The sequence below is a fragment of the Vidua macroura genome, chromosome 3, assembly GCF_024509145.1.
Source record: "Vidua macroura isolate BioBank_ID:100142 chromosome 3, ASM2450914v1, whole genome shotgun sequence".
NCBI lineage: Eukaryota > Metazoa > Chordata > Aves > Passeriformes > Viduidae > Vidua > Vidua macroura.
This window is the reverse complement of record NC_071573.1, coordinates 84,010,925-84,035,965: the sequence shown is the minus strand read 5'-3', so window position 1 is coordinate 84,035,965 and position 25,041 is coordinate 84,010,925. Positions and strand designations below refer to the sequence as shown.

The 25,041-nt window shown below is 44.4% G+C and overlaps 2 protein-coding genes and 1 long non-coding RNA gene across 7 annotated transcripts in view; 1 reads left to right on the top strand and 2 right to left on the bottom strand.

Annotated features, from left to right (window-relative positions):
* The window catches only part of COL12A1 (collagen type XII alpha 1 chain), a 99,285-nt gene extending 94,168 nt beyond the window's left edge, over positions 1–5,117 (bottom strand). For 2 of the 5 annotated variants that reach the window (XM_053972769.1, XM_053972770.1), the window contains exons 1-2: positions 4,708–5,117; positions 2,046–2,153 (exon numbers count right to left, since the gene is read on the bottom strand). In XM_053972769.1, coding sequence (XP_053828744.1) covers positions 2,046–2,118 — 73 coding nt within the window. In that variant the 5' untranslated portion in view covers positions 2,119–2,153; positions 4,708–5,117. The remainder of the gene's footprint in view (positions 1–2,045; positions 2,154–4,707) is intronic. The other 3 variants (XM_053972767.1, XM_053972768.1, XM_053972771.1) reach the window with 3 other exon arrangements.
* Positions 2,346–11,745, top strand: LOC128804711 (uncharacterized). The gene is made up of 3 exons (XR_008436168.1): positions 2,346–2,422; positions 8,754–8,893; positions 10,050–11,745. It is a non-coding gene; the product is annotated as an uncharacterized LOC128804711 (long non-coding RNA).
* A 6,912-nt stretch (positions 11,746–18,657) lies between these two features.
* On the bottom strand, positions 18,658–22,557 carry LOC128805735 (cytochrome c oxidase subunit 7A2, mitochondrial). The gene is made up of 4 exons (XM_053974615.1): positions 22,449–22,557; positions 21,305–21,394; positions 19,731–19,815; positions 18,658–18,872 (listed from the first exon to the last, which is right to left on the bottom strand). The coding sequence occupies exons 1-4, from the start codon at positions 22,464–22,466 to the stop codon at positions 18,814–18,816; spliced, it is 252 nt and encodes an 83-aa protein (XP_053830590.1). The 5' UTR covers positions 22,467–22,557; the 3' UTR covers positions 18,658–18,813.
* Between the last annotated feature and the right edge of the window lie 2,484 nt (positions 22,558–25,041).

Sequence of the window (25,041 nt, the reverse complement as noted above, 5' to 3'; positions counted from 1 at the left end):
AGAACCACAATTTTTGCCCCACACTTCCCTGCTCTTACTTCAAAACTCTGGAGCTAGGAGAATTTTCTTATAGAAACATGATGACTGTAAATTAGGTATTTTATTTATCAAACATTTCTGAGTGCAAAGTAATGTAAGTTCTTTCCAAGAGCCCTCCACAACTCTCAAGATCAGGTTTTATCCATTCTTTTGCTTGGCAATAGTGCATCCTCCAACATCTAATCAAGGTCATCCAGCTATGTGTCAAGATTTGCTGTTATAACTCTGCTCATCCAAATACATTTTTGGAGCTTGCTTTAACAGTACTGAAGCTATGACTGGTTTAGTCTACACTGTAGCTAAATAAAACACCTTCACTTACATTCAGAAATAATATACTCCATACATATAATTCATAGTGCAAGACAACAGCAATATTACTACAGCTCTAAGTGAGTTCCCTCCTAAGATGGGGAAGAATGCACAAACACATCCACTCCCTCAATCAAAACTGTACACTTTCTCTGCTTTCTCTGGCATGGCTGTCCTGCATTTCAAATGCAACTCTGAAATGACTTCAAATGACCTTTTTCGGTTCCTTTGCCAACAGCAACACAGCACGAGAGGAAGGCAATGGAGTGATTCTCTCCTAGGGTGACCAGATGTTGCACTACTGGCAAAAATGCCATATTTTTCCAGAAAGGCAATGTACTTTACATCTGCACGCCCCAAGCAAGCACTACTACGACTGCTTTGGGGGGCAAACACAGCAGAGGCATCTCTGACACCCCATGCTTTTCCAAGAGATCAGCCAAGGTGACCACGTCCAGACAAGGGAGCAGGCCATGATCAGGGCATTTCTTTCAGTTCAAGGCAGAAAGAGAAGGAAGGAAAAAAAGAATTACCAGTTGCTGGCTTCTGTTTTTTTCCAGTAAATCCAGGAGAGTTCACACCTACGATGGAGTCAAGTCCCAGAGGTCAGATCAAGTCATTTCAGTGCAGGACGTTCAGCCTTTTTATTTCCCCTGGAAGCCACTGCTGGCAGAAATGCCATGACTATGACCAAAAAGCCAAGCAGCTCACACTGAGGGCACAGGACACAGTTGCTGTTAATCCACTGGAGAGCAAATGCCAGGCCAGGCCATTTTGAGGCAAGTGTGTCAGTGAAGATGGGTCTCCCCACATCTTCAGCTGGACGCAAGATGCTGCCAGGGCTGCCAGGGGCCTCAGCCTCCAGAAAGACTGTGTTGAGGGCTGAGGAGAAGGAGGAGGAGAAGGAAAAGGAATGCCTTTTTGGAGATGACAGTACCACATGCATGCCAGAGCCTTGCAGCCTTGGCTGCCACAGCAAGGCCTGGCCCAGCCTTCCCTTCGGCGGTGCCCGTGACACGTGTCACGGCACTGGCAGCACCTTCCCAGGCGTGTTCCCCGGGTCAGACCCACCACGGAAGCTGACGCGTCCCTGAGGGAGGGTCAGCCACCCCAAGGCTCAGCCGGGGGTCGCCCCGCCGAGCAGGGGAGGCCGATGCACCGGCAGGCCGGTGGGGCAGGGGCGAGGTGTCCGGCTGGACAAAACACACAGGCACAGAGAGCCAGACTCTGTTGGAGCATTTTATTTCAAAGTTGCGGGTTGTTGAGCAGTAGGTTTTCCGTTTCCTCTCTCAACATTACTAAAAGAGGCCAGAAACCAGCCATTCTTGGTCCATCCTGGGGGCAGAGCCATGTCCCCGGCCACGCCGGGCTGCTCGCCAGTGGCAATGGGCTCCTCGGGGCGCTGCGCCCGGGTGGCCACACCAGCTGGCCGACGTCCTGTCTGTGGGGTGGTGTGGACAGCACACCAGAGGGACAGAGAGAGGGAGCTACGGTCCGGCTCATTAGCCGGGAGAAACAGAACACAGAAGGAGCTGGGCAAGGAAGGAGAGGCATTTCTCTGAAGGAGAGAAAGAAACAAGGTGAAGTATTCACACTCAAAAACAGAGAGGGAGAGAGCCAGTAGCTCAAGGCTGATTGGGAGATTTGCTGGTCAGCGGGGCACCGGGGCAAGAGGGCAGGGAGGAGAAGGTTACCTTCAGCCTCGATGGAGGAGAGGAGGGTGGCTGCACACAGAGCAGCGACTGCCGAGCACAGCGCTGTCTTCATTTCTGCCCTTTCAGATCACAACAACATGAATGAATCTGCAATGATGGGGAAGGGAGGAAGGGGGAGAAACGAGAAGGAAATGATACATGTGGATTAAAGGATTGCGTGGGTGTATTCATGAAACATAAAAAAGACAAACCGTGGATTTCACTTTGTTCCCTTATCCCCAGCCCCCCACCCACGGGACCAGGTTGAAACCTCTCGACTTGAAAGCTGTCCAAGACGACAAAAGATCTGCATGACTAACTGGAGAGTCTCATCTCGCAATAATGTGCCTTTTGTTGCTGAACCCTCTCCAATCACAGTAAGCACATGAAGCTTTAACCTAGTTAGGGTTAATTTGATCGGGGAAGTGCAGTGAAGATCTGTGCCTCCACACAGGCAGGAGCCAGAAGGGAGCTCCATGACTTCATCGCTGAATGTGATGATAGCTAATTCAGAGGTCATTCCTGCTTTGGATCAACTAAATGTCTCTTTCAGCTGGGGATTTTAATCGGCTCCTTTTTCATAACTGTTGAACCACTTAGTTAGCTTTGTTTTACTGGTCTCAAGGCAGTTTGGAAACTGTAATAAAACTTTTTTGAGGGGTTCTGCCTACAATTGCGCTATTCTTCATTTCGTGAAAGTCTGAAATAGGTTATACAGAAGTGTGTGTAACACACATCTGAAATTTGACACGTCTGTCTAGCCATGATGTTTCAACATCTGATAATTCATTTACACGTCCTGAGAGAAAATATATTTAAAATACACTATATAAAGCTGACAGGCATAAGAGTCTCACAACCATTTCAGGCTGTCTAGCAAAAGAAGTGGGATTAGGCCAAGTTAGTGGTTCTTAATTGCAAGCAGCCATACCTTCATAACTATGTGCTCTAGTTCATGTAAAATTACTGCCAATTACTACAGCAAAACTTCCAAATTATTTATTTGTCTAAGTAAAGTCTAATATGAACCTACACATGCATGTAAGTGTTTCTATAGTTTCAGATTTTCTATCTCAAGAAGTAGGAGGGTGGCAATTTGTATGAATAAAGTCATACATGCATCATATATCATAATTAGGCTGGGGGAAAGAGAATTCCAAAAGCAATTAGGCAACAGATTGTATCAGGAAGGTTCCAAGAGCAAAACAAAAGAATACATAAATCATTAGTCCGCAGACACAACTGAAAGGGAAAACAGTATTCTTCTACCATCTGAAGAACTACCCAGCAAGGCACATTTGGTGGGAAGACACTATGGAGATCCAGGAATTTCCCAGTTACAAGACACTGAGCTTAATAGGCTTCATTTGAGCAGCTGTATATACTTGCCTTAGCCAAACGCCTTAACTGCACACAAAAATACCAAAAGCTCAATGAAAACCTAAGCAAAGGTTTCAGTCTAATGGCAGTTCCAGTGGCTAAACAGAAGAGCAGTATTGACCATAGTGACACTAACACAAGAAAGGCCAAGGTTAGTATTAAAATGCTCTGATCGTATCACTGCTCTGCGTGGGAAACGGCTGCCCCGGGCAGATCTACAGCATCCTGCAGTGAGTTTAAGGACAGCCTAAATTCAACGCAAAAGGACATTCTGTCGTGATAATCTCGTGCGAGCTTTGACTGCCATCTTTTGATCATTTTGAAAAGCAGCAGAAATTAATCATCTCACAAAGGCATCTAGGAATTCTCCACTGATGCAGGTCTACCATTCCTGACACACGTTTTTGTTTCATGAAATACACCACCTCAGCCAAAGTATTCGTTTGCTAGCCTAGAAACACAGTTTCCTTCTCGCGAATTTAGATGTGTGAAAGAAGCCCTGGAGGTGGCAGAGGACACCTCCTGGCTCAACAAGGACACAACAGACTTCGCGTCAGGACTGAAGGTTTTCTCATTGATCTTTAGAGACCACTTAGAAAAAGTCAAACCCGAGCTTTCACAGTGCCAGTCCCATCTCAGGCTAATTCAACCGACAAAAGCTTAGCCAAAGCATTTCTAAACCACACGGTGCACGATATTTAACACTTTCAAGAAGAAAAAACTAACGTAAACGGAAAAAGAAAAAAAAACGCAGGAAAAGCCCATTACCTATCAAAGATATAAAAAACTGGAAGCGGGATAAAGCATCACCGGCAGCTGCAGACACAAGGGAGGGAAGCGAGAGCTCCTGCCAAAGCCGCAGCGGTAGCGTGCCTGCAGGCGCCCTGGGCGCTGACAGCAGGCTCCGCCTGGAGCCTCCGGCCGCCGGGAGCCTCCGTCTCCGGGACAACACCGTCCCTGCCCGCATTTCTGCTCAGGCACCGCTCCGCCGGCAGCGCTCGGGGCCGGCATCCCGCCGGGCTCCCCCGTGTCTTCCCCCGGGCTGACAGCCAGCAGCCCCGGGGCGCTCTGCCCCGCACCTCTCCGCCCGCCCGGCCGCACCGCCGCGGCCGGCTCTGACATGCCCAACGCGCGCACACACGCTCCTTCCTAATCCCGTGTCAGCTTCCAGCCCAAGGTGCATTGGAAGGGGCTGCGTGCGTGGTGCGTGCGGACAGAGTGGGACACGGGGGTCGGCGGCGGGATGGGCAGGGACCCCGCTCCTGCGCGGGCACACACAGACCTTCCAGGGTGGCCGCAGGGTGCCTGGGTCGGTGACGGGACAGCTCCGCCGGTGATGACTCCGGGGGTGCCAGCAGCGGCGGGAGCCGCAGCCGTCCGACCTGGATAAAGGGAGGAGGATAAAGGATGAAGCTCCGGAGGCACCTTGTGGAGGGAGCAGCAAGTAGCAGCAGCGGCGAAGGAGGAGCAGCAGCAGCGGCAACAGTGAGCGCAGAGGAGGCGTCTCGATGACTGTAGCTCCCGATGCGAGGGGTCTGTCTGGGAAGACTTGCCTTCTCCAAGTGGGAAGAGCCTCTTCTCAATCTGCTACTTAATAGAGGGCTGTTCCCAACTCTCAATTTACCCTCGTAAGCGGTTACGAAACTTCAGGGAAGGTGGACTGCTGCCACCGGGTGATATATGCGCTGCTGTGCTCCAGCAAGGAAGGGGATCCACTTCTGGAAACTGGCGCATACCTCCGCGCATTCCTGCGGCATGAGACGGGAGCCGCGGCGGCAGCGCGCCCGGAGGCAGGGGCCCGGCCCGCCGCCCCCTCCCTCCCCCCCTAGGCTTCCCAAACGGGGAGGACACGGGAGGGCAGTGGAAAAATTGAGTCGCCGGGCAGGCTTCGACGGACGGCGGCGCGGAGGGTGTCCCCGGGCGGGGGCCTCCACGCAGCCCCCGCCGCCCCCGCGGAGGACCCGAGGCTGGGCTGCTCCCCAGCTCAGTCTTGCAGAGAAGGGCGGGCACTCCAGGCGGCGCGGCCGGGAGCCTTGAGGGCAAAGGTGATAATAATCATTGTGACACCGGTCAGGTGTGTCTGGCCGCAACGCTGTGCAGCCATACATACATTAAACCTGCATTAAATACACACTGCCCCCCGACAGCCCTCCGCCACATGGGTGTTTTTACTTCGAGCACAAAGTGCCGCCGGCGCCGGGAGCAGCCTGCGGCGGGGCGGGCTGAGGGACGGGGCGTACGGCCGCACCGACCCTCCCTCGGACCCCGCGGAAAATCCGCGCCCGTAGCCCATGTCTGAAATTCTGTGCCCTTTTCACCTTCCAAAATCGGATAATCCGCTGCGGGACAGGCTCCGCGAGGGTCTCCCATCACTCGCTCTCGGGAGTCTATCCGGGTCACCCGACGTGTCCCGGCCTCTGCAGCGCGCCGTGCCAGAGAGTGACACGGCGAAATAGCCGGGCCCTTCTCTGCCCGAGGGCCCGGACAGAGCATCCCAGGGCGCCCCGCGCCAGCAGCGGGGCTGCTCCCACACCCGTGGGGGGCGGCATGTCCGGTAATGCTCGCGGTCCTCCGGGACTCCTTCGGGCTAAAGTACGGGATGTCACCGTCCCCTCGGAGCGGGTGCACAAATTCGGGACGCGGAACAGAGATGAGCGAGGAGCAGGGGTAAACAGGGAGGGTTCCCCCTCCCTGCGGGTTTCTCCCAGCCGCAGCCCCGCTCGTCCCGGAGCCCCAGCGCCGCGGCCCCGCCGCACCGGGACCATCCGTGGTGCCGGAGCGCCCCCCGCTGGCGGCGCCGGGCAGGAGCGGCGACCGCCAGAGCGGCAGCCCGCGTGTCCGCCTGCCGAGGCTGCCGCGGCGCCCCGGGGCCGCCGCTGTGGGGCCGAGATGGAAAACAGGGCCAGGAAGGGCGGAGAGAGGGAGACACGGGGCCAAGCCTCAGCGCAGAGCTTGGGACCCCCTCTCGGAGCGGCCGCGGAGATTGCGGGCCCACGCTGGGCCCCTGTCGGCTCCGTGCACGACGCGGCTGGCAGAGTCACGGCGGGGTTTCCAGCCGGGGTGGAAGTGACCGATAGCGGATAATATGTTATCAGAGGACCGCTCCTGGGCGCTTTTCCGCAGGACTGGGAGATCAAGAGCCTGTCGGCAGGAGGACTTGTGTCTCCTGAGCTTCATTTCTGCAACAGACCTGTCATCTACACAAGAACCCAAATGCTGAAAAGAAGGTGATAACCAGAAGATATGTGCTGACATTTCCAGACACTTTGGAAGCGAGTCAGCTCCTCTTTGGGACACAGCACAGTTTCAGCTGTCTGGTATTGATAGAATGCATTTTCCAAAAGCAACATCTCCTCCACTGATAAAACTCTTGACCTGTTAAACCCCCTTGCCCAGCTGTTGAGCTGGATTTTCTCTTTTGGCATCATTTTGGCATCATTTTGGCATGGGGAACTGGATTTCTTCCTATCCAGGTCTGATATGGATAAGCAATATTTCTGAGAAATAATACATTTTTTAAATTTTAGTTCCCTGAATGAACACACCAAGAACATGAGTATAAATGTGGTGTGGAAAATAGTTTCATAAGAATGGACATCAGGGATTAGAATGAAATATCCTTCCACAGGAAATGAATTAATGCAAATGTGGTATTCTTATCACTTGTGCACTACAACACTATTTTTTTTTTTACAATATACTGTGGATTTTTTCACCATAGGATAACCAAGTTTTTATCTTGATAGTTAAAAGCAATTAATGCAAAAAAATGAAGCTGGAAGAAAATATGCATTATTTTATGTAAAAGTTAAATCACTCAGATATATTGTTTTTAAATGTTTAAATGATTTGGTGTATTGGTACAAGTGGATTTACATTAGTGGAGACTTTGAAAGCAAGGGGTCTCTCAGGTCTGCAAGAATCTCATGTATTCTCCCTCACAGATCTAGATGCTGCTGGGGGGAGTATCTCCCCTTCCTCAAATCTGACCAGCTTTGCTTCATTTCTTTGTGAAAAATAAGATTCAGAGCTGGCAAGAGCAAACAATTAATTGACTCCAAGGGCAGCAGGATTTTGTTCCCATCCTTAACTCCTTATTCTAACTCTTCTAACCATGATTCCCCTAAGATCATTTACGTGCAAAATACACCAACAAATTGCATTTAGAGTGTGTGCTTCTATATATCACAGTAATTAAATGGGTTGTTTTCAATCAGCACTGTTGCTATGTACATTCATAGTCTGAGTACATAGTATGTGATGCAGAAGGCATTTCTGAAATGCATAAACATTTACTAACACTCTCCTGTCTGCTTGTTTCTTAGACAAGTGTTAAACACATTAAGACCATTGCACTCCAACTCCACAATTTTCTTTGCTATCTAATCTGAACACACTGAAACAGTGGCAGATTTAAATACAAAAATCAACATTTAAATTCATATTTATACTTTTAATAATATTTTCCATTTCTGGTGTAGGTGTGTAATAGTAATGTTGCAGGTAACCACGAATTTCTTGGAAAATTTTAAATGGTTTTGGATCTAGAGTAATTCAGGAAACTTTGTCTTTCTGACGCCTCTTTTTTTTTTTTTTTTTTTTTTTTTTTGTTACCTCAAACTGCAATGCCAGGGCAGAACAAAACAGTATATTCTGCATTTCAGCGCTGTAAACCTTGAATATCATTTCCATGTGGCTATCACACTAGATTTGGCCTCTGTATTGTCCTGACAGTTAATTGCATCTGCTTTACATATTAATATGGTAAATGTGTTATTCATATGTATATATGCACTTGAGTATATGTTTTGCACAGAGGAAGAATTAAAAATAGTGTCAGCTCTTTGAACATCAAACAATATACAGATTAAGCATTAAGTGTTGTTATACAAGCAAAACTGTGCTGCTGCCAGTGACTTGCAGTCAGTAGAGTACATCTGCCCAGGAAGTACTTTGCTGGTCAGTCTATCACTGCATATATCACTACAGTGCATCTAAATCAAACACTGTCTTAGTACAGTCATTTAAGAGGCCCATTTATTCCTGACTGCATAATGGACAGCCTTTCCAGTGTATTTTCTATTCCCTATTAAATCAGTCATAAGACTAATATTGCACAGGATTATATCTGTGCTCATAAAATGCAGAAGCACAAAACACATTAAATCGCTTCCACCAGGCTCTTCCTTATATGAGAGATTTCCAGTCAATGGCAGAAGAAAAACTCAGTCTGGTGTTTGTTTATTTGGATAAGTTCATTTCAGAGGTGGAATTCAGAGGGCAGAACTAGTTTGACCTCTCATAATGAGAATTGGCTTCTTATATTAGCAGTGTTCAGAGAGGATTTGTTCTATCTGAAATCTGCTCATTCAGTGGAACAACTACAGAAGCAGCATCCCTGGAAAGTGTGACAGCCATGAAATTGATGGAAAGTGTGACAGCCATGAAATAATTATCTGCCTTACCAGGTATGTGTTCCTTAGCAACTGTTTATTTCTCTAATTTGTGTAATTGTTTTTTTCCCATCATGTAATGTTCTGAAAGTTAATTATTGTGGCTCCAGATAAGTAGAACTGGAAAAGCAAATAAATCTTTCAAAAGCGGAGTTATAAATAGAAAGAAGCTGGTATTTAGTGGAATTTGTGAGTCTGAGAAAGTCCAGTTAATTTGTAGGTAGTAATTTTTAAAAATATATAGATCTTTAATACTAAAATTGAAAAAAATAGATGCAACGATCTTATAGTCCCATATATATAAAACACATACAAACACACTTTATATTGTAACATTTCTAAATAAAGTTGCTTTCTTTCAAAGAAGCTGGTTCATTATTTCATGACAGAGTCGTGATCCATTCAGGAAGAACTCCTCTATGAAACCAGTTCAAATCTTGCTTGATTAAAGAGGACGGGAAAATAAATTGAGGACAGTGACTCTATTTTTCAGGTATCACTGTATGTTTTAATGTAATTGTCCCTGTCACAGCAATGGACTGGCCACAGAGAATTGTGAATGCAGGTCTAAGCATTCATCTTCACGTAGCTGAGAGTTTCTTGGTGAAACAATGATGATTCACTGAGAAAACCCATAATTTTGAAAAATTAAAATATTTTTAGAAATCACTAGCCACTAGCGCCTACTTGCAGAACATTATAGTACAGTGCTCACTGAGTACCTAATTGGATTCAACATCTTCTGAAGGGTAATAGCCATGGGTTTCCCTATATTTGGTAGGACTTCAACTATTGCAAAGTAATTTCTTCCTATGAAGAAGCTCTCAATATTAATTGACAACAAATGCTAAAATGGTGTCAAGTGTCAAGTGCCAAGCTCAGAATAGGAGCATTTTGCTAATTCTTCTTAGTACTTCTATATATGAAAAATATCAGACTCTATTAGGACAGCAGGATGTGTGTAGGTGGTAGGTAGTCTTATGGAAAAGATGAGCTTGTGTCTGAATGGGCAAAGTATTCAAAGCTGCTGAAAGTTCAGGTTGCATTAGATCAATGAGTGACCTGATCCTTGTGTTGCAGACAGTGGAATAATTAATGATGGGGGGGAATTTTAAGACTCAATATCTTGTCATTAGGCCAACTGCTGATGCTGGCCTTCTCTCCCCCACAGACACAGATGGCATTGAGGATGTGGTGATTCCTCTGACTGAAGAGCAGGTTGGAGGAAAGCTGTCCAGGGGGAATAATCAGCTGCTGCTGCACTCTATCCCAGCACGTATCTTTCCAAGAAGGTTTAGAGGATGTAAAGGTCAACCCCAAATCCTCAGTTCAGAAGGACAAACATTCAAAACTTTAAGCATTCTTACAAGTGAATCTGATGTGAATGCACAGAACCATAGTAAATAAGACTGGAAAAGATCCCTAGAGGCCATTTAGTTCATGACCTGTTGTTTCAAGTACCCCAGGACTTCAAAGAGAAATTCTCCATACCGTACTTAGTACTAACAGCATACTTTGGGGAGCTGTTTTGTAGCAGCTGACAATAGATAATAACTTGTTCTAGGTGAGTTGCAAGTTGTCCAGAATATGACTATGAGCACAGCCATCAGAAATAAAAAAAATACAACTACACCAGAGAAGCCTGTATCTTTGGATCAGAGAATCATAAAATGGTATGGGTTGGAAGGGACCTTAAGGATCATCAAGTTTCAACCCTCTTGATTCCATAAAGATAGCCTTGGTTTATTGTGAAAAATTGCTTGCTTAACTGGCATGTCTGCAAACTCTCAGAGAGCAAAGAAGCCAGACTGGGAGAATCCTTCTTGTATGTGACTCTCAGAGGTACAGATCCCACCAGTCTTGCTAAAACCCCTTTTACTGTTACAGTATGTCTGCACATGATAGTCACGTAATTTTTTTGCCAATTTCTAAACTTTGTGGGAGGTGGATTCCATGGTCACCACCATCCCTGCTCCCCACTCCCCGCAGCTTCTCAATCTGAGTGCCTTCATATTCAAACTGGCAGACTGTGGCATTCATCACAGTTTTTTCCTCTGCAAAAGAAAGAGCACCAGAGGCAAAACTTGGGCTAGGACACAGCTAGGGAATGCACCAGGCCCAAGGAGCTGGATAGCCTAAATTATGTGTACTTTCCTGGGACATACCATCTGGGGATCTCATCTGCGTGTCACCTGTCACAGATATTGATGGACTCTTGGAAACTTTGAGGGTTTGAGGTGGAAAAAAAGAGTCAGGCAAGAGTTTAGCTCAAAGGCATTAAAAGCACAGCCTAGGTATCACCTGTCACAACATTTATGAACTCCACATAAGCCAGCTTTGAAAAATAAACCTTTTTCTTTTGCAAAAGTCATAACTGGCAAGTGACTAAGGAGGAAAATACATGGACCAAAACAATGCAGATCTAAAACAGTATTTCTTAATGCAGCCTTGTGGCTGCTGCTTCCCAATATGTTCAATATGGACAGTTCCAAATACCAGAACACAAGATTTATTTGGATTATAAATAGATGTTGCCCTGTGCTTCAGTATCAGAAGCACTCTATTGTGTAAACAGAAGACTATTGGCTTTTGTTTCTACTTTTAAAGCTTCCATGTACTCTTTGCTGACAGCCTTTTTCACCTGTTAGAGTTGAGTCTCTCACTTGGGTATCAACACCTCTACAGCCTGCTGAGAGGCTTCACTTGAAGCTGTTAAAATGTCTCCTCTCATATGCCCTTTCCTCCAGTCTCTTGGATGCTCTCCAGCTGGCCTCACTACTCTGTTAGCTTTTAGTCAGCCCAGCTTAATGAACATGGCTTGGGTTTGGCATTGTCTTCATTTCTGCATGTATTTTTTATTCAGAGAAATGTGTTTGCTACTAGTTCCAATGTCTCTTATTTGTTTAACAAAAATGAAAAATAAATAAATGAGTGAATTTATCTGCTTAGGATTTTTAAACAAATAGGCTTTTGTCAAATCTGACCTGTTGTTCCTTTACCCTCTGCCCAGTGCCCTTTGAAATGTATTTAGGGGATTTCCTGTTTAAGGCATATCACAACATGGGGGTTTACTACATCATGATCTTCTTCCCCAGTTAAGAACAGCTGCTGCAAGATGTTATGCTACTCCCTTTATGCCAGGAGTAGCTGTTGGGACCTTATTTTCTAATAAAAACCCAGAGGTCAGCTTCTCTAACCTCCAGAGTGATTGAGAAGGCAGACAGAAGATGTGTACTGCTTGACATGAGCCCCACCATGCAGCTTTGCCCTTTAGGAACACTGGCTGTGCCCACTGCTCTGTCCTGCATGGCCAGCTCAGGTGGCATTTGGCTCTGGGTTATGGTACATTACATGCCTGCACATGAACCCAGCATCTAAACTTCTGCAGTGGCTGATAAAGACCTGAGTTAGTGGACTCAGCAGTGCCTGAGCAGTTTGGCCACCCACCATCCATGGGGTTTGCATCAGTTGCTATCACAGCGGGCTCTAGAGCCATCTGCAGTGTTGTGCAGCATCAGAGATCTTCTTCTGTGAAGCTGCCAGCTACAGACAAGGACCCACATATGCTGACACATCTCAAACTGTTCTGGACCACCCAGGAGGCAGAGGCAAGCCCTCGGTGCTGTTTTGGGTGTTACAGGTCTCCTGATAGTTCCCCCTTGCTGTAATGCAAGTGTATGAGTCTCCTGCAGGTCCTCTGCTGTATTTGCCAGCCCCAAGCAAATGCCTCAGGTATAACTTGAAATGGTGTTGGGCACCCCAGTTCAGGCACTGGATCAAGCATTTTTACTTTCCATCTCTGGTACTTTAGCCAGTGAAGTCTTCTGCTGGTGCAAAGCTTTGTAGTCTACTCATGTAAATACCTGTTTACCAAGAACCAGAATAAGATCAGTAAATGGGCCTGGAGCTGATCAAAAGATGGGATTTTCAGGTCCTACTCATCTGTTTTTCTGCTATTGGATCTCAGGCCCAAACAGAGAGGTACAGGTTGAGACAAAGATTCCTGCCTAGCTCTGTAAAATATATCATATACAGACCAGCCATAGTGTTGAGGTCTATCCTGCACCACAACCGTTTTGTGACTTTCTTTCAGAAACTGCATTTGCACCCCACAATTAATTAAGATGGGGAAACCAAAAAGTTGTGGTTCTCCTTGTCTTTCCCTAGAAATCTGCTCATACATTTGAGCACTATTTCCAGAAATAATAACATCCTTCCTTATTGTTATAAGACATTTTTCTATGTTATTATTTTAATAGAAGAGAATTTCTTGGTATTGCTTTTCTGAAAAATCAGGCTATTTATGTAAATGTCAGAGTATGGATTTAGCAGTCTAAGTTTAAGCACTTTTTTTCTGAAAATCTCAACCAAAGGGAGGTGGGCTAACATCCCATGCACTGCACCCCAGCTCTGTGGCACAGTGATCCCAGTGCAATGTTCCACACAGAGCACTTATTAGCACACCACACTATATTTAGCAAAATGTGCCTGTTGCTCCTAAGACATGACTGAATAAACCTTGATAACACAGTTGGCCTGACTCCTGTGGGACTTGTAACTGCCCACTGAGCAATAGAGATCATTATAATGTTTTAATTATATAATTCCCTTTTGCATAGTGCTATGATAGATAAGATTGAGTGTGTGTCAGCCTTTCCATTATAAATTTCAGGACCCAGAACATTAGTCATCCAGAGTAAGTGCTCATGCTGAGATGAAACAATGTAGAACCATTTTTATATTACATAAACATATATAACTCAATTATTATTAAAAACACGTTAGTAACTTAAAGGTCCTAACAGAATCACAAACTTCTCCTTGGAACCCTATAGGAACAGAAGCTGCTCACAGTTATTCAGAGCAAACTGTCTCAACCCCTGCAATAAAATGTAACACCACTGAATCTCCCTCTCTCTCTTTTATTCCCAAAAGCATTTCCAAATATCTATGAATCATGTTACAGTCCCATTTATGAGGATGATACCATAAGTTTTACATAGAAACTCTTAGAAGAATCCTAATCTGTAAGAAGGAACATTTTGGACAGGTCATGTACTTCAGATCCTGCACAGCCCAGATTTCTTGGCTAAAATCGAAAACTTCCATGGAAAAATATGACAGCTATCTAAAAGTATTTTTTTTTTCTGCTTTTTCAGATATTGTTAAAACTGGACTATGTCTCTTTGGGCCTGAGAAATCCTCTACAAAATGTTTAATTCAATTAGTACATTTTAAGTATCTCCATTGAACATCTTAGTGTTCCTTTCAAGGAAAACATTCTGCTGCTCCTGGTGAAATCACAAGGAACTGTATCTCTAGATGAGCTTCACAGGCAACCTCAAGAAAGCTATTCCACACTATATCTCTAAGGTAAAGGATACAATTTTATTAGATTGACATATCACAAGACACTCTACTTCTCTCTTATTTTACAACTCTGTTAGGAGTCAAACGTAGTTCACAGAGGAGAGTGCTTATGCTGAAATATGCTTTTAAAGCAATACTGTGACCTTGTTCATTTCATATTTAGTTTGCAACAATTCTTTTTAGGAAACCTTAACTTAGGAAACTTTAAAACTCCAAGCTTCCTGTGGTCTTTTTTATTGTAACTCCTTCCATGTTCTTGTGTACATAAAGCTTAAATATTACTGAATCTTACCTCATCATCACTTTCCAACTTATTTCCATGCCCACCAGACAGAATCTTGCCTTTTCTTGCAGAGAGCAGGGACCCAACAAGGCAAGGGATAGATATTTTCATGAGTGAAAATACTAAAGTGAGTTAATACAATAATAAAAGAATGAAATACCATGGAGGCAGAAGGAAGATGAAAAGATTACACCCGATAAACCAGACTGAAGAGGCAAAAGATCCTGATGTTTTAGAAAGTTCATACTTGTGGATTGGGAACTCAAAGAAACACATAAACAAAGGACAAATTCATCTCTTTGGCAGTTTTCTCTAGGGCTCAGCAGGCTATATGCAATGAGAGTGAATGTTTGGAGAACTTGGTGAGCTGTATACAGACACTGGTTTTCTCTGAGGATCTAAACTCAGAACTGCCTGACTGGGGACTCAGTGGGATAACCCTTCCTTCAAGTACCTCTCTGGCCCCCAGAGAATGAATTTGGCTTGTCACATTTATAAACAGGAATCCCAGCCAATGACCACTTTTGACAAGGATGCATATTTTTGAGGCAATAGGTACAAGTGTGCTTTTAGCTCTAGGTGTGTTTTGGGGGAGGCTGTGATCAGTTAGTCTAATGGAAAACCTGTGAATAATAACAACTCTTCAAAAATACTGAGGCAAAACCAAAACATGTATCACAGATTATATGTGTTGCTCTCTGAGTTTGAAGACTTGGATATAGGCTGGACTTGATGATCTCAAAAGTCTTTTCCAGCCTAGTTAATTCTCTGATTCTGTGAATATTTACATTCAGAAAAACTACAGTCCAGCCAAGAGATTCTCCTCAGGTGATGTTTCTGGACAAGCCATTATTTTAACAGCAGAATTAACTGAGTACTGAAAAAATAAGTGGAAAGGCTCAGACAAGTTAGATTAGAGAAGGTGGTGTTATTGCTAAAAGGAACTTCTTTAAAAAAATAATCGCACAAGCATGCACATGAAAAGATACATTAGTTCTGACTTACTCATCCCCTAAATATCTTATTTAGGGTCAAGTCAGGTTGATCAGATTGATTTTGCCTCTGAAAGTCTGAATCACCCTAGCAACTGTGAAGGTAAATCTCCAGCTGTGATATTGAAAAGAACTGAGAAAGATTGGGAGAGTAAGGAGTGACAGCACAATATGAAAAATGAAAAAAAAAAAAAAAAAAAAAAAAAAAAAAAAAAAAATTCATCATGGTTTCTCATAGTTCAGAGCAGTGATATCTAAGGTGAGCAACATTAGAAACATGATATTTTTACTTTGGGACCTGGAAAAAAAATTTAAAAAAGAAGTACAATGAAGATCCTATACTTAGAGATCTCCCTGGGGTTTTCTTTTTACTTCAGAGAGTTTCTGAACTTTTTCACTGTGTCTTCTAGGAAGTCAATGCGGTGTTATTGTGGTATTATTAGTACTCAGACTTTTACTGGGGAAATTTTTGTATGTGTCAGGCTAATTGGATGCATACGTGTATTCAGCAGCCAAGTAAATGTAGCCCAGGGCACCATTCTAAGAGTTGACATTCTGAGCTACCTTCCAAATGGAGAAAGTAAAACATGGTCTGTACATCTGGAGTCTCAGAAAGGATTGTGGAACTTGCAATTGCAGTACTGAGGATTTAATTTTCTGTTTCATCCGATTATTACTTGAATATTAATTTCTCTTACAGTGGCATGAAGAGTTTGTTTTTTCATTTTGACAAAGCTGGCATACTTCTAAACTGAGGGTGTTAACAGCTAGAAGCCCATGCCTTCGTATCAGTGACCATTTAATTCCTTTATAGTTACAACTTTTTTCACATTAGCAAGGAGTAATGGATATTGCTTATTTTATTTTCTGCTACTCATATAATACCCACAGAGAGATTGAAGTTAAGATCTTCAGATATTTTAGCAATAGAGAAGATTCATATTTCTTTTTTTGTATTTTCCTAGAGAGAGACAATATACAGTCAATATAGGCACGCAGTTTACCTCTCAAAATTTGTGATGTGGTTGAGCCTGCAATGAAATACATGCATAGACTGCACAGCAGATGGGAATTTCCCTGCTCGTGTTGTAATGCAGTCCCATAGAATGGTGCTGAGCAGCTGACCGTGGGTTTTGTTGGGTTTCCTCCTGCGCCTGCAGCAGCAGAGCTCCCGGAGCGCTGGCTGCCGCAGATCGCGGACGCCTCCCCGTGAGCGCCCGGCAGCCGCACAGCGCGGCCCTGGCAATGCCGCCCGCTCTCCCGCCTGCTCCAGCTCCAGGGACGTATCCCGGGGATACTGCGCCCAACTCTCACAGAACAAGTTGTTGTCATTTGATATTAATTTAAATAACACTTCAAGGCTCTGACTATAAACAGTGATTGCTCTGTAGGATGAAACTTTTTCCTAGCTTGCATTTTACCCCCCATGCCCTCCCACCAGGGCTGCTGCCCGCCCCACAGCTCACAGCCTGCTGCGGATCCCGGGGACATTGACTCTGAGACAGCTCAGTGCAAAAACACGAACAGCTGCACATTCTGCTTTGGTTGCACACACAAACATGTACACACAAATTTACTACCTAGCTCATCACAGGTGTTTTATAATTTGGACTATTTGAACAATCCTTTCAAAATTCTTCATAATCCCTGCAGGCAGGAAAAGATGTGGACTTTTGAAACGCGTTGATCTTTCCTTATGCTGCCTTCCAGATGCCCATCACTTGGTCCACATCTTGAGGGTAACCCTGGCATGTGATGGCAGCAGAAGCCTAACCAGCATTGCACAGATCAGACAGATTGTTTCAGATTCTGTATAGTTTACTGTGCCATGAGGTTTCTCTTCTTTGTAGGCATCAGTGTTCATCCCCACTTCCCAAACCTTCTTCCAACAAATCCAACCAGGTATTTCTTATTCATTTAGTCGTGCAGTTGGCCAAAACTACCTGTGCAGAGAAGCTACCATTGAGGAGTATTCCCCCATTCACCTTTTTTTAAGATTTTTGGTTCTACTAGAGAGAGTCCTGAGTATACTCATCCTTCTCTTCCAGTTTGCCTCAAGTTTAACAAGTATATTCTCATTCTCCAGGATAGCAACAAAAAATTGGAAACAAACTTAATCCACAAGAGGCTTAAAATAGCACTGTAGTGGGAGGCCAGATGTTTGAGCTTGTTTTCACATTTTGAAAATTCCAGTGTTTCCCTGAGAAGAGAAACAAAAGGATTACTTTGATGAAATTGTTTGGGTTTTTTTAGAAGCCCCATATTTGTTACAGAGTCAACACCAGACTTTGGTCATAATAACCCACAAGTAGCAATTTGACAGGAAAGTTAAAAAGGCACAAATCTGTTAGGAACATAAAACTGAACTAGAGATGCACAGCTACAATGTTTCCATTATGACTTTCCCCAGTAATTGCAATAATTAAGCTATTAAGGGCCATAACAGTACCTTACAAGTGATGCTTATGCCCTGCTGTGCTGTCCCTCCAACAGAGAATGGGGTAAAGTCACCCATGAGGCTCAGGGCTGGTGAATATGAGGCTGCTCCTGTCTGTCTATAGACTCATCCACTCAGTCCTCCTGGTCAGGTGGCCAGCAACAGACCCCCACTACAATGTCACCTGTCCCTGTCTTCCCTTTAATCCTGACCCATAAGCTCCCCGTGAACTCCTCATCCATCCCTAGGCAGAGTTCCATGCACCCTGGCTGGTCACTGACACGGAGGGTAGCACCTCATCTTCCCTGCTGGTCCTTCCATCCCATCGCTTCTCTGTGATGCCGCTGAGATCACAGCCTTGCACGTATAAGCACGTCTCTAACTCCTCCTGTTCATTCCCTGTGATGTGTGCATTCCCACAGAGCCACTCTTGTGTCCCTGATGAGACAGACTTCCTGGCTGGAGTGTCTGTGAGTCCTTTGTGTGGCTCAGCAGGTGCTCCTGCTGACCTGCAATCCCTTCCCCGGCTCTGGGCATCTATGGCTGACACTGGCATCAAACTGAGATGAGGAATGGGATGGACTGTGGCTTTCCTCTGCCAGCAACCTTAGTTTAGAGCAACCTCTTCACCAGCTTGGCAACCCTACGACCAAAAATGCTCGCACACATAAACAGATGATACAGTCCAGACACCCACTACACCACGTAAAAACTGCTTTATTGATTGCAGTTTACATGTTACAATTAACATATGATTCCAATCATTAAGCCAGCTGCTTATAATAAGCTGCCACCACAGTCACATGGGAACTGGACACAGAGATGTTAGTTGCTGAGGCATCCTCAAATGGAATCAGTTCGGCTTCTTGGGCATTGAAGAGACAAGCAGATAATAAACAGTATACATTGCTCCTGAATTAAGAGACAGAAAAGATATTTTCAGAATAGCACACAGAATTCCTCTGAAGTCAGCTTTCCAGTTTGTTCCAGAAGAAATATTGACAATAAGCAACTGCAATTCAAACAAAATACATTTCCACAGCCATGTCTCAAATTTTTTTTGGTGATTAATATTTTAGAGAAAAAAAAACCCTTAAATATATCTCCACAGGCTGCACAAAAATAAAGAGACAGGGAAAAAAAAAGTGGTGAGAGGCATGTCTGTGGAACCTACACAATCATGAAGTAACAGTTACTCATTCTTAAAGTAACTGAACTGAAAATCCATTTGATCAACACATTAAAGTTAGAGGCTATTGCAAAATTAGGTAACAAGCAACATAAAGATTACATATATACAGTATTATGAACCTTGGTTATAATTCTGCTAGTTTCCACAGCACATGAAAATTCAGTATACTGAGTATCACCTAACACTAAGAACTTAGAGTCAGGCTAGTGTGAAAACTGGTTCAGGTATGTGCTGTAATTACATTTTACTCCTTTGCAGAATAGATGAAGTAGTTCTGTTTTTCTCTAACACCATACGTGAAACCTGAAGGAGTATTCAGACCATGGCACTTAGTCTGGGAAAAAGCCATATGAAAATCTAAACCTGGGAAAAGCACAAATGAATACAAAGTAAGTCCAAATGTGTTTTTGTCCTCTCTACATAAAATTTGCATGTTCTAAAGAAGAGACTGAAGATATCACATAATTATTTTACAGAGAAAACACCATCCCTGTTGGAGATTGTACCAAAGAAAAAATATTTTCATATTAGCACATTGGAAATTGTACCAAAGCATAAGTATTTCAGTATTAGCTTACCAATCACTGTCAGGCCCGCAGTGCTTCTATACAACAGAGAATCTTTTGCCCCACCTTTAAGATGCACTGGGAGGCCATTATCCTCCTAATGGAAAAAAGTGACAAAAATTCATTATATATATGCAATTCTTGCAATATTGTGTTACTATAACTATGACTACCCTTCTTCATCAGAAGAACTACTACCCCACATTATCTTTCTGACTCCCAAAAGACCCTGAACCTTATTTAGATCCCACTCTGTCCTGAGAGCTTTTGCTCTGCTATCAGGTGGTGACTCACTGAGGGAGTAAAATAAATCATGTGCACAGTTCATATCTGAAGCAGTGAGTGGCCTGAACACTTCTGACACTAGCCAGACCCTCAGGTGCACAGGATGTGATTACCACCCCTAGAAACCACCCATCTATCTCCAGTATAGTCAATCCCTGCTACAGGGAGCAAAAGGGGGAGGAGTCTGTAGTGTCACTTGGTGGCATACAGGAAATTGTTTTGCTCCACCCTAAGTAAAACTCTGAAGCACCAGATCCACATGATCTTTACCCCTGTCAGCAAGATGACACTGCTCTGGATTTCAAGCCAGCCTCCAGTGCTGGTGACCTGCACCTTACCCCAGCCTAACCTGCTGCCCCACAAGAAAGGCATGAAAGGAGGAAGAGATATGCCTATAGATCTCTGCCAGCAGAAACTGAACCTCTGACCCCCTCCCTTCACCAACATCACCCTCCCATTTCCTTCCCCTTGGCTCACAATGAACACTGTGCTCCTTACTCAAGTGTCTCAACAAGACTGGCTTTCTCTTTCAGGGGAAAGGAAAAGAATAAGAAACTAAAACTATTTAAGTGGGGCTTCTAATATACTTGGTCCCTTTCACTGAGCTGAAGACCAGTTTATCCTCAGTATGAAGCTATAGCTCCAGGTTGTGGCTCACAGCTGGGATTACTCTCTTGAATGTTCTCTGCTTTTACTACTTCACTCAGTGGCCCTATCAATCAGGAACAGAGTAATTCAGAAATTATTTTTAAAGATTCAATAATTTTCAGGGAATTAATCCAATAATTTAAATCCTTGTGATTTAATTATGTAATCATTATGAAACCTTTACAGTTTTCATATTTGAGAAATATGGTAATACCACATCCTAATTAAAAATTATGGGTCTCATCTAGGAGCTATAGAAAGAGATGTAAGATTTCAGGTTTACCTATTCACTGTATTTCTGTCTTTTCATTCTTTTTCTCTATTTGTTCACTGGACATACTCCCCCATACCAACTAATTTCAGAGTACTTTAGCTTTGTACCATGCCTAATACTTACGAGAAACTCCAGTACAAACCATTTCATGGGGTAAAAAAAACCCCTAAAGAGTCAGCAAGTCAAGAAGGCGTGTAAAAACACTCTACCTCTGCAGAAAATAACTGCTAATTGCAAAAGCTCTAGTCATACAACTGAGTTTGAGAGCTCTCTTCAGGTGTAAAGGGGAGCCTGACCAGGCTTCTTTAGAAAAAGACCATGCAGTTATGACCTACTAGAACCTTGTTAATCTACTAACATTATTCAACTCATTCATTACCTGAAATAGCTTCTGATTCTCAGAAACTCTATTTTCAAGCTGCCTGCGTGAAGCAGTGCTTATGGTTCTCTGGGAAATCTGGCGAAGAGCCTGAAATAAAAGATAAACAATATTTTAATAACAGTGACATTTTACAGCTCTGCCCACACTGGGTAGAAATTGCTTATTTGAAAAGCAAGACAGAAGTGGGATAGCAAAAAAAGAAAAGCTTTTAAAAACAAACACACAAAACTTAACCAAAACATGCTAGTTTTGAATTCAGTACATTTTCCAGCAAACTATGTAAAGGACTGCTTAACTAGACCCCTGGAAAGGAGAAACTCAGGAAAATGACTTTCAGTAAGAGACAACGGATTTATGGATCTGCAGCATAACTTTCAGGTTTCCTTTCAGGGGAAATCTCAGCCTCTGCCCCTTAGACCTCAGTTTTAGGCACCATTTTCTGTGTCTGACTAGCAAAAGGGACAATCATATTTTTGACAAACGTGTTTGTGAGGACAAGGAACTCCTGTCACTGCTGCAGTTCACCTAGGAGCCACGAGCACAGGAGACAACCTTCACAGTGCTAAGGAGGAACCTTCATCCCACCACACAGCTTAAATCACCTTGCTGTGTCCTGAGCTGGAATCTGTTTCCGCAGCCTGATCATACAGGGTAGCCTACCAAAATCAATGACCTATATACAATTCTTTAATCTGCCTTTGCTAAAATGTCAAGGCTTAAAGCGCGGTAGCTCTAAGCTGCCAGCGGCCTCGGCCTCCTTCAAGCAACACGGACAACAACATATCGTCCCCACACAATTACCACCGCTGAAAACGCAGCCACGGGGCGAGCAAACATACAGGTGATGCTAGCTGCAAGGAACGGGACCAGGCATCTCCTGTCCTTACCCACCTCAAATAAACACACTATAAAATATATCTCCTTAGAGACGAGCTAAGCGTACCCGAGCCCCGCGACTCAACCTTATCCTCTCGAGTCCCTGAAGCTCAGCACTACATGGACCTTGCCCCGACCCCCGCAGGTCGCTCCGCAGCGCCCGGCAGGGACAGAGGCCGCCACGGCCGAGCCCCGCAGCCGGGCGGGCACCCTGAGCGAGCCCCACACACCGCCGAGGCAGCGAGCAGCTGTCCCCGGGCCTCACCTGCACGTTCCGCCACATCGCGGCTGTTGGTCCTGTCACCTCCCGCCGGCAACAAGGGCAGCGGAAGGGGAAGCGGCTCCCCCGCCCACGGCGGACACATCATAGAGGGAGCGGCCCGGAGCGCCGCCGCAGAGCCCACAGCGCCCCCCGCCAGTCCGCCCGGCCCGGCCGGGGCAGCGCGGCGGGGCCGGGGCCCGGGAGCCCGGGCTGAGACCCCAGCGCCGGGAAGGAGGAGCGGTGACCTCTCAGAACACGCAGGGCCGGCAGCGGCTGAGGCACACCGGGAGCGTTTGATTGCCCACGCCACACAGCCCCGGCGGGGAACTCGCTGCCACAGGATTCTGTGGTTGCCGGCCGCCTCCCTGCACCTTCAGGAGGCGCTTTGGGACATCCATGAAACGTCCCCCCGGGCTCCTACATACAGAATTTTAAAACTCCTTTCGTTGAAAAGTTTAATACGTGCAGAGGGCGAGATGCGTGTCCTGGGAGAGCAGCACCCTGGGCTGCGCCTGTTCGTATGGATTCGCTGCACATCCCCAGGGGCCGCCACTTCAGGCAAGGATGCCGAGCGAGGCAGAGCCTGCGTCCGACTCAGGGGAGGGGTTCTGGCACCCTTGGGTGGATGTGGCATCCTTTGTTGGGCCACTACACAAAAAAACCCCAAACTACCCCATGTAGTACCTGCTCACTGCCTCAAACTCCGTCAGTGGCTGGGATAAAGAGTACTCGGCATGTGGGGGGAAAAAAAAACCAAAAACCAACCAACTTCAGCTTCGTGTTTCACGATGTATAAATCACATAGAGTGAAGAAATGCTGGAACTGTATGAAATACAAACCTACTCGAGTCTCAGGAAAGAATGATTTGCCCTTCAAGAAACTACTCTGAGAAGCCTGTGCTTTTTCTGCATTGCAGATCGTGCCCCGTAATTGCATCTTCTCATGCTTCAACGCTATGCTGAAATGCTGTCGGGAATGCTCTTTCCTGGCTTTGCTGCAGTTAAGTGCACTTAGTTTTTGGCATTACTATACTTTTGCACTGGTGCCAAACTTCATGATGAACGACGTGTGTCAAACATGACAAATTAGTGTTCAATTCAGTATGAAAATAACAAGGATCATATCTCAAAGCACAACACTTCTCAATCTTAGGAGCTGTCCCAAAAAGAAACTAAAAATGCAATGATGAAGAAGCATTTATAGGTATAGCCTCAGCTGTGAGGAATATTAAAAATAGCATTTTGAAAGCACAGTCATAGACAAATAGGTGCTTTAACAAAGGAAGAAATTGGTTGCATTATTTAACAAATGGTTTTCAAACATTCAAGCAGTGCAACCATAGAATAACACCTAAATTCATTCCTCTTGCAGTCTTATGAGTGTATACAATATTTTATTCTGATTTTCATACACTTAGTTGTATTGAGATACTGGTAAAAGGAGCATAATTCACAGAGAAATTATTATTTCTGCTGAGTGGGCTACTTTCTGGTAGGTCTGAATCTAATATCAGGGATATTTTCTGTAAAACTACACTTTACAACAGAAAAGCCATACTTAAGGATTGGCATGTGAGTTACCTACTGATCAAAGCTACATAATAACTGCTCAGAGCAAGCACAGCTGGTCTCTTCAGTGTTGACTAATTCGTGAAGAAATTAAAACTTGAGGGAATGAGAAATGGCTTAAACAGAACTGTTCAACAATGAGTTTTGATAAACAATTTTGTTATACAATGCAATACATGCAAGCGTTGCTCTATTCAGATAGGAAAAAGCAGTGTGTTTGTTTCTAATAATTTCTAGGGATTTGGGAGGAGTGGGGATGGGATTGACATTTAGAGAAGGGGAGACAACTTGGGATGAAACTATAACCGAGGGAAAAACAGGGAGAAACCAAGTAACACAATACAACAGACAGTATCATTTCACTTTAAAGCACAGGCTAAAGATGTTCAGCCTGGGAGGCTTATGAGGGGGTAGTTTCTTACTTGAGACTCAGGTCATAAAAGGACTTGCTAATTCTTATCAGGCATTTCATAATGGTCTTCAGTCTCAATTGATACTGTCAAATAAGATTAGACTTCACATGTAGGCAACAGAATGCAACATGGCTGGTGACCAAACATTCTGTGAGCTAGAAGGGAGGGAATTCTTACATTAAAATACTTCTGCTGCTTTGAGGAAAATTTAACACTACTACTAATCAAACAAGTAAAATCCCAAAACTTTTCACAATTGGGCTTCCTGAAAATAATCTTCAGAGTCTATTTTTACACAGCCAGAAGCAGTCTCTTCTATAAACTGGCCACATTGCTAAGAAGCAAATAAAATTGACTTAGATTTTCATAGTTTTTTCTTCTCCTTTGAAAAGAGAGCATTTGGGGCAAGTTGTTCAATACAGACAAGCCTTTTGTATGTGTAACATTTTGGGGTATTGGAGAGGTTTCACGTTGAGTTGTTGAATTAAAAAAAAAAAAAACAAAAAACAAACAAAAAAAAACAAACAAACAAACAAAAAAAAAAACCAACAACTTATGTAATATCAAGGGTAGATCACATTTTCAGGAAAGATCAGAAACCCTTGTCTTGTCAC